Here is a 10,180-nt window from a genome sequence, read left to right on the forward strand (position 1 = left end):
AGATGTATTGGACAAATGAAACAATGTTTATAACAAAGCAAAAAGCAGACAAGGAGAGAATGTTTCACACATCTCTCTTTAAGTAGTTCATGTTCAGGAAGAACCTTGAAATCTAAGTTGAAAACGGATTTCAGCTCTCACATTGAAATATTAAAATTAAATATGGCATACCCAAGATGAAACCAAAACCAGATAAACCTTCTTTGTAGTCATGGGAGAACAAGTGCGTGTCCTGCTCATTTGTGAGTAGTGTTAAAATGAAATGTATTGGAAATGCTTATGCTTCTTTGTCTCCAGTGTTCTAGTTACTTATCCAGATCATGTATAATGAGTTAGTCATACATGCTGTAAGCGGTACTTGAAGCAATATGGTAAATGAAAATGGTTTGATTTGGAACTTAGAAAATTCTTGTGCCTATTATTGCCCATTTGGCTAGCTGCAGACAGTTTGACACTTAGCACGCTACATAATTAATGTTTTGGAGGCTTTCAGACACGTCTAATCAATATCGCGCAGTGGGCATTGGAATGTAGTTGGAAATTGGCAGCTTTAGCACCTCACGATGGATATTGACAGTGGTAAGCTAAGTTGGCTAATTGCAGCTCCTGCTCATGGGTCACATTTGTGGATACATTCACATCCTCAGAGGTCCACACTACTCCATGTTGTTGAAGATTTTCTCCTTTGTTGTGGTGGCTGATGGTTAGAGGTCTGGGCTGAATTTCCTTTGGCTAAAAACACAAATTCCAGAGAACAGTGACAACCTGTAAAGAGGTACTGGTGTGCCCATCTGCATAACACCAGCTGAGCACTGTTCACTTTCACAATCTTTGGTCTTGCAGAGCTGATTAAAGTGATATTTTCTTCTGGTTTGGTCTGCAGATTTTGGGCAGCAGGAAATGTGAACTATAAAGAGGAGGAGATTTTTTGTCTATATTTGAGCAGAATTATTTCAGTTCTGACTTGCGTATTTTCTTTTTTGCCATTAGTTTTTATTCCTTTTCTGTGCTGTGGTCAACATAGACAGACTTCTTGGTTCAGGCAGCTGTGGATAGGACTGTACGTAGGATGCTGTCCTTCTGCTTTTATTCAGGATTTTTCTATCTGCTTTTCCTCACATCGTTTCTTAAAGTGCACAAGTTCTTCTTAAATGTGTATGTTGTTATTGGGATTGCAGGAGTAATTTGAAGAGAGAGCTGTTATATTAGTTAAGTCACAAGATTAAAAATAGCTACTGTAATGGAAAAATACAAGAAAGAACTGACTCTGCCCTCAGTGCTGAAGAGCAAGTATTTCTTAAATAATTTGTGCCTTCCCTTTCTAGAAATGCTTTGTGACACTGTTCATTTGCCCTGTTAGACCAGTATATTCTAAACTGGTCAGTTTGATTTTAGCTAAATAAAATGGTAGCAACCTTTTTTAAGTCTCTGCATAGCCTGCCTATCTGGACCGATCTTTGGCTGGAATGCTTGATTACACCTTTAGCTGGGATGATGGAGAGCAGTTTGTTTACAAGGGGGGCAGGAAAGCCTGTAGGTGCACCTTAGCAGAAAACCAAGCTAGAAGTTTCCTTGTTATTGCTTGCATGTATGATGCTGATGTAAAATGCTTCAGGCCTTTTTCTACTGGAAGTCTTCAGAAATGCTAAGTGGGTTTTGGGAGAATACTTGCATAAAATTGACTAATGCTGGGCTTTGAAAGAATTATGATCTGTTTTGCTTGTTAGGAATTTTAATGATTTGGCTATACCTTACTGCTTTAAAGTCTGGACCAGTGTCAACAAGAGCAGACTGATTAAACTTTGTTGGTTTTCTCTGAGCTGAACAGGGTAGCACTTGCTAAGGATTAGCCTTAGCGGAGTCTGATGGGAAAGCTTGAGGCACTGACAGCAGGCTGTACCGTCACTATGTATATACCACTGTGCTCTTGCACAGAAGTAGTGCGTGAGGAAAAACATATCGAGCAGAGCACTCAGGGTTTCATGGGAATCCTGTCTTTAAAGGAGGGATGGAACTCAACATTAGCTATTGTAGCTTAGGTGGAGGAAGGTGGATCAGAGAGTCACAAGTACCTACTGGAAAGGAGTGGCTTCTTTGTGGTGAAGAAATCTAGAGATTATATTGCAGTGTTGCCTAGAGTGCAGTTTAGCTATCTCTTTTCCTGCAATCCTGAAATAGATAAGGGTAATTGAGCTAGTAAAGTGTTTTCTCTTTTCTCTAAGGGGAGGTGGGGGCTGATCCAGTGAAGCTGGAAAGCAGTCCAGTCCTTTGCAAATTGATTGCCACAGGATCAGTATTTGGGAAAATGAGCACATGCAGGCGATGAATTGGGTCTTATGGGCGTCTGTCCGGCTAGGTTGCTAGGTTTTTAGAAGGACTTTTGTAGCCTCTGTTAAAGGTACAGTTTTCTCTTGCCCTAACAGTTAAATAACGACAGTAGCCATTCAGAGCTGCTGTTCAGACGTGGTGCAATGCCAGGATAACTGGATTCCTACTGGATCCTAACTGGATCTCATGTAAGTCTTTGTTGGGTATCCTATTTAGGGATTTCCTCTGTAGCTGTATTCTAGGGCCAAGCCTGACTGAAGTAGGGGAAAGAGAACCTGCAACTTAATTGATACACACCCCATTTTTTAGACAGTGTTTTCTTCTAAGCAGGTTAGGGATGAGTGGATGCTGCTGAAAGGAGTTACCTACCTCTGCTTGGGTGACTGAGACTTCTCTCTCTGACAGAAGGCTCCCAGAACAACTGATTATGTCAGCAGCGAAAGTGGGCTTTCCTGCTCTTGGTGCTGAAATGAAGATAATTGAAGTTTCAGGGCTTAATAGCCCTTCACAGCTAAGCCCTTATGAGAACCTGCTGAACCCTATTCTGCAGTTCACCCATGCTGTACTAAATACTAAATACCACAGTCACTGAAGTTACTACCACAGATGCTAGACCTTGCTCGGGTTGTTGTAGCTTCTTACTGGGAGAGGGGATAGACAGGAAAACCGATGGTCATCTCCAAGTTCTTTCACTTCTATGGTTGCAGAATAGACTACATATCCCCTTTTAACTTGTTAGCAACTGCTCTTTTTGATACCTGTTCGTTTGACAGGGTTTGATGTCAAAAGTTGTGACTCTGTAGAATTAATACTGAAATAATTGAAAAAGCCTGTTCAGATTGATAGTCTATACTAGGTTTGATCAAGTAAATTTCCAAAGGGCTCTTGGTTCCTTTGGATATGCAAAAAATACAATATTTTTTTCCATGACAATGCAGGATTGTATTCTGTAATCTAAAATAGCACTGTAAGAATCATTCTAGGTGAGAACAGGGCAGGTGGGAGAGACATAGCAAATTTGTTCTTGCTTGCAAAACTAATTGATATTTGCTTAGATCTGAGGATTTTCTTTTGGATTACAGATACTCTTCAGATGTTGCAGATAGATACTTGGAGTGCTACAGGGTTTATTTCTGACTGCAACCTTTTATTAGTAAGTAGAAGACAGATTAACAAAGTGCCAACTATTTTTCAGAGAGCACTAAACAGGGAGATATTTAAACGGAAATAGGAAGAAAGCCTAGAAAGAAAAGTGTCACTAATACAAAAAAAAAAAAAAAGGCAGTAAAAATTGTCTTCAAGTATGTAAATTCAGTGTCCCCAATAAGATGTAGTCTAGGCAGTGAAACACAGCTAGAAAACCAGGAGCTGGAAGGACAGAAATGCTAGATGGATAACTTTTGTTCAAAGTATTTAGTAGATTTCATACTGAAAACCTCCAGAAATATATTCCCCAGTCCCAGCAAAATGACAACCCCGTGGTATTCCTCACTTGTATGTGTGCATTTTTCTAAGGTGTCTATTTAATTTTGTGATCAAAGATGAGAACTATGTGAAGTGGTGCATTTCTGAATTCCTTGTGGAAGCATTTGTAGGGCTGTCTGTGGAGCTTTTTAGCTTGATTTAAAACTACAAAATTTGTGCCGCCATCTGCCAGGTATTCTGTATAAATGGAAGACATGCTTTTACAAGAAAAGAGTGTTTTTTCTTTCATGTTTTTGGCACTGTAATTTTTTTTATTTTACAAACTTTGTATTGTGATGTGTAACCCATTTTAATATCATGAGTATGATATTAAACAGGGAATGAGAGGTGAAAGCTTTCTTGGCAGCACATTGGCAATTGGTTTTTAGGAGATCCAAAGAAACAGAGAAGCCATTAATAGTACAAGTCCTTGGCCATTTTTTTCCCCGTGTATTAAATATTCAACTAAAAGAGAGGGGTTTTGTTGACGGATAGTATGCACTGTAGAAGTCTCTGAAAGCATTTATTTTTCTGGATCTAGCAATCTTCAACATAACTCTCGCATAAAGTTTGGATACACGTTATCACCTTTACTCCATCTGGATTTCTCAGTGGAGTCTCCAGAAGTCAGCTTGCTAAATGAGCTCACTATTAGAGGTTGGGTACTTTTCTTTATATATATATGTATATATATGTGTATATATATGTTATACATATATGTATATATATATGTATGTATATATATACTCCTTTTAAACTCCATTGTGCAGATGTCTGAATGTTGGACTGGTTCTGTTAGAACATTGAAGTAATATATATGGTTTACCTCCCTCTATTTCTGCTTTTCCCCTTTAAACATGGAAAGGAATTAGCTGCTGCAGAGATAATTCAGTATGGAGTAGTTGCAGGTCGATGCTTTAGATGTGCCCTGTCATCTTCCTTTGTTTTCACCGAAGAAGTGCTGAAGGATTGCATGATTATTAATTTGTGGCTGATGCAGCTGATAAATGGTAAGGGTAGGTGTGTGGCCTGCTCTCCTAGTGGCTCTTCTGTAGTAACTGAGGAACCAGCTGAACCAACTGGGTGGTCAAACTTGGTCACGTTAACAGCAGCAGCCTGAGCCCTGGCAACTGCTTTCCTTATGGCCTTGCTAAGCCCTGTACACCGTGGTCATTCTGTGTGTGTAGAGCAAGGAGAAGAAGCGTACAAAGTCGTTATGCTTAGATGCTCAGCAAACTGGGTTCCCAGCAGAAGCGCACAGAAAGGTGCTGTGCTAGAAGAACTGAGGTGCTGCCTTAGCGTCAGGGTAGCAGAGTAGTGCTAACTGCTTGTGCTCAGTCATTCCAGTGCTGTTTCTGCAACAACAGGCGTGTGAACTGCTATACCAGCTCCAAAACATACCTAACTATCCTGCTGTTGAGCCCCACTAACAATTTAACTTGGAAACAGGGTGCTTCTGTTGCCTTCTCTAAATTGCACAGCTGCATTGTACTGTGAAACTGTCCGAGATTTCCCTCTGCAGGTAGGTGACTATATTTTGTTCAGAGACGAAGTGAGTGCTGAAATCTTTTGCAAGTAAATGTATTACGCAAACAGAAAACAGTTCATTATTTTTACTGTATCAGGTTAGAGAAAGAATGGTACCGTTTACTTTCTGATTTGGGGATTGTTTGCTAGAAAGCATAATGCAAAAATAGAGAATTTAAATGTTAATGATGAAGATTATTGTGTGCTCTTATTCCAGTATAAAATGTATCTGAAATATTACGTCTGCCCAATTTTTGAGCCAAAGAAGTAAACACACACAGATTCCATTCAAAATAGTCTTACAACCAGTTTCTTATTAATTTAAAAATTAGCCATTAAAAAAAGAAAAGGAATATAATTGATTTACAGCTAGGAGCTTTCTCTAACTGTGTTGTTAACGTGAGCATGAACTGGGGAAAAAGAGATGAACTGAAAATTAAATTTAAAAAGCAGGGTTCTTGCAAGACCTAGATTTATAACTTCATGGACACTCCTCTCTTTTATGATTCAATTGAAAATCCTTTTATGGAGCTATAAAATCCTATTATTGGTGTTGAGGGTACCAATAATCTTCATCTAGATGATCAGTTCTAAAAAATGGCTTAAAAATTGCCTGTTTGCCTGTTGCATTTAAAAAAAAAAAACCACAAAACCACATTTCGTCTGTTTATTCAGTTCTATTATCTAACTACTACAAGTACTGTTTTTACTCATAGCAGCATGAAGACAGCTAAGACTGAGTGAACTGCATCTTGTTTAATCTTTGTCAACAAAATCGCTTATTAAACATAAAGCTAGTTATTTGCACAATCTCACTGAAGGCTAAGTGGTACAGAAGAAGGGAGGAGCCTAGTTCACTCCCAAGTCACTGTCTCTGGCTAAGCAGCTAGGGAGATAGTTACCTGTGAATTGAATGTATGTTTTTCAGTCATTCACACCTGCTGTTCTTAGTTCATTTTTCAGCTCTGCTTTCGTGACCTGTTCTTTCCTTCCACTGAAAGCCTTGGGAATTTTGCTCTTGCTTTCACTGGAAAACAGGACTGTATCCTAATTATTTTGATTTAAAGCATAAGAAGTTTAATGGTTCGTGTAAAACACTGTATTCTGTAGCTTACTTAGTCATAAGTGACTAATTTACATCTCACAGAAGTGCTAGTCATCTTAAATTTTTATTATTTGGAACACGATCATAATTAAAAACCAGGAGGAGCAGAACAGTTTCTTGTAAGAGAATTTCAGTGTAAATCATTTTGCCAGTGTGTTCTTTTGGGAACTGATGAAGTAAAACATTTTGATGAGGAGAGGAAAAGGTTCTGCACATTATTGCAGTGAAATAGCTTTGTTCCTTCCTTTTGTCCAAACAGGTAAGCATCTGAATTTGGTGTGAATTAGTCTCTGCAGGTGTGGTTTGGGGAAAGGGAACATATATCAGCCCAGTATCTTTGCTGATGTGCTGACACTTCAGAGAAGGGAGAACAGTCATAGTGCAGAAAACCTGTTCACTTCCATTTTCACCTGACTCCTGTCAACTACAAAAATACTTCAGTGTGGCAGATTTGGACCATGTAGGTTGTGTATGGCGTGGACATTTCTTGTAATACAGTGGGCTCAGCTAAGCTAAGCTCCTGTGACAGGAACACGATGTTTTGCTCATGTAAGCCTAAGAACATGGTGTTCTCTGGAGAGTGGTTAAGCTAGCTTTGCAAAGTTTTATAATAGCTCAATTTTTATGTTGCTTTTCATACGTTACTAGTTCTGGGCAGTAGTGTAGTGTGCTCTGACAAGTTCTGTGCCTTTTACAAGGGGAGCAGGCTCCATCGGATTATCAGATGCTAGGTACAGGCTAGGCTCTTTGTGAGGGGGTACTGAAGTCTTTCTTCTCTGCCTGTCACCATCCAGATTCTGTTCAAGGGCACTGGAAGGCCAACAAGGGATGAAGCTGTCCGGAAACTGCTTAATGGAGGCTTTAGCAAGTAGAGAAAATGTATTAAAACACAGAAACTTCTCCATCTGAGGTGAACTACTGGGTGTCTACCTTTACTGAGGTTGCAGTTACTATGCGAATACTTAACGTACTTACACACTCTGTAGGACAGAGGAGGTGATAAGGAAAAGCATGTTCTTAGCTGCATCACTGCATCAATAACCAGTCTTCTAACACCAAGTGGACATTGTCTGAACATTTTTCCTGATGTGAACTAATACTAAAGAGTGGGTAAACCAGGACGTTTGCTAAGTTTGCCTGAGAAGGAACTCCTCTGTTTTTGTTACAGGAATGCAGCAGCAGTGGGCCACGGCTGTTTCTGCTACGCTCTAATGCGTTCAATTCCAGTTGCCATCTACATTGTTTTGGTAACAGGCCTGCGTTACCACCTGTTCATATGGAGCGTCTTCTCGCCAAAGCTGCTCTATGAGGGAGTGCATGTGTTCATCACAGCCGCGATCTGCTTGTTCTTCACAGCCATGGATCAGAACCACTCTCAGAAAGTGCAAGACTGAAAATAAGTGTGCAGTACACAGTTCTGCACTGAGATACCCTGTGTGTCACTGGAATGGAAGAAAGAAAACAGTGGCTTAGTACTGTTGGGTAGAATTGGAAGAGTAACCTTGTGTATTTCAGCTAGTATCACATAGGTCTGAAGGGCTTGTCCTGTGTTAAACTGCATTTACTTAAAACTGTTGAATTGAAATAAACTTTTTTCATAGGTAACTTTTATTCTATAGCTGTCATTATGACAATCCCTGAATAACTGACTCACAATGTTACATGACTGAATTTCACTGTATGCCAAATATAAAGTTGTATTTTTAATATGTAACTTAGATATCAAACACTGCTTTTTTTCCAATTTTTAAATGAATTTGGAGGCTTGATTGAAATTAACATTCTCGAGTTTCAAACAAAAATACTTTGGAGAAGAGTTGAACACTTTATGTCTCATATTCAGGCATTCTTGAGCTCTGGCTTTTTCACATTCACTTTTATGTCTGACTTTTTTTTTTTAAGATGAAGAAATAAAAGTTCATTAAATGCAGTCCCCCAAAAACAGTTTAGAATCTTGTAGTAATTTGTAACCTTATGTAAAGTTATATCAACTTATATGTATACATTTGCAAATGTGATTTATTATTATTTTTAGCAAAGAGATAATGAGAAAACACAAGAGACAGCCCATTTTAATCAGTTTATTGTGCTGGGAAAGCTTTTGTTTGACACATTTATGTAACAAACCACTGTAAGGAAGAAGACACTAGTAAAGGCAGTAAGCTTAGGTAAAACCAAGCCTAGCGTTAATTTACTTATTGAAACTTGAAAAAAGGCCATACTTCAATGGTTTTGGTTTGATTAAAATAATTACATATATATAAATGCAATTTGAATTTAAAAATACAGATCTCAGTGTAAGTACAGATCAGTTTCTTGTGGGCACTGAAAAAATCTTTTTTATTTTTTTTTACAGCATCCTGCAATATGCAGGATTTCTTGTTGCTGTTCACAAGGTCTTATATTCATTAATCTTGATTTTTTTTTTTGTTTCTTATGTGTGTGTTGAATGTATCATTAAATAATATAATTGTACAAATATCCCAGGTAAGAGGTGTTTTTTTGTTTTCTTTTAATAAGCAGCATTTCTATTAAAGGCAATATTTCCTTCCTGAGTGTAATCATTAACTGATGGATTTCCCTCTGCTAAGATCGTTGTGTTTCTTGTTACGAATTTTTAAATGTTAAATCAGGTTGGTTGCTGCTGTACTGAACATTGGATCAATTTTCCCACTCTAAGGTAGAGAGTTATGAGCCATGAGCAGAGAAGTAGTTTAGCGGGCTAAGATACCAGCAGCATTAGAGGTGTGTTTAAGGGAAGGTGTGGTGGCTAGACAGGGCACTACATCACACTCCTAACAATGACATTTTCCGTGCTAGAATTGAGAAGATTATACAATGATGACCATCCTGAGCATCAGTTTTGCCAATGTCCACATTGGCAACCATTAGGATTTAATGTGTATTTATTACAGGTGTATCTGAAGAGGAGCACGTAGGGAAATTTGAAATTTGTTTAAGAATTTGAAAATAAAACGCTTTTAAGCCATATGTAGGTGACAGCACATTTGTTAGGATCACTTACATGCTTTCCGTGTCCTATTTCAGCAAATCTCAAAAGTAGGCCTTTGTTTTTTCTACATGGTACCTATGTTAACAATAAGGCATCTTGGCCACTAATAATGACATTTTTTGAACTGTGTAACAACAAAAATTTGAGTATCCTGGCTGTGTTTTGCTGTTCACCTGGAGAAGAGACTACTGGATATTGAATGCCATTCACTGTGACCCATTAGAAGCTTGTGAATTAAGTACTTCTAATAAATTGTTATTTTTCAGTTCACTTAAGGAATATTTAAAATAGTTTGTGCATGTCCTACACTTTTACCATTTTCATAATTCTCAATATTTTTCTGGTTACCTGTTGCCTAGCAACAGTATGTGGATTATTGACATCTCTGTGTGCTTACTTGGTTAATTCCTGAACAATCCGCCCTGGTGTTAATACAGAATATGTTTCTAAGAGGTTTGCCTCAGACAGAAAAGGTGCTAATGAAGAGACAGAAGGGGTTGGGGAAAAGTTGCTTCCGGGGTGCAGAATCCTAAAGCAATGTAGGATTTCTTGGTTACCTCCACAGTGTCTCTTATTCCTTACTAATGATTTTGTTTGCTGTTTCTAGCCTGCCTATCTAATAGTGGAATCTGATTTGGCGTATATGTTTTAAGGTTGAACTTCTTTGGATTACTTAGCTAAATAATCAGTGTCCCCTTTCTCCTCTGAAACTGAAAGATAGATGGCATGGGGATAGATAGCCT

At 38.4% G+C, this 10,180-nt stretch overlaps 1 protein-coding gene across 2 annotated transcripts in view; it reads left to right on the forward strand.

Moving 5' to 3' along the window:
• The window catches only part of PIGG (phosphatidylinositol glycan anchor biosynthesis class G (EMM blood group)), an 87,139-nt gene extending 79,219 nt beyond the window's left edge, over nt 1–7,920 (forward strand). The window contains exons 13-14 of one of the 2 annotated variants that reach the window (XM_080574539.1): nt 7,219–7,334; nt 7,593–7,728. In XM_080574539.1, coding sequence (XP_080430665.1) covers nt 7,219–7,333 — 115 coding nt within the window. In that variant the 3' untranslated portion in view covers nt 7,334; nt 7,593–7,728. Of the gene's footprint in view, nt 1–7,218; nt 7,335–7,592 lie in introns of both variants that reach the window. The other variant, XM_080574536.1, reaches the window with a different exon arrangement.
• Nucleotides 7,921–10,180: the final 2,260 nt, after the last annotated feature.

Source organism: Anser brachyrhynchus (assembly GCF_964034855.1).
Source record: "Anser brachyrhynchus genome assembly, chromosome: Z".
Taxonomy (NCBI): domain Eukaryota; kingdom Metazoa; phylum Chordata; class Aves; order Anseriformes; family Anatidae; genus Anser; species Anser brachyrhynchus.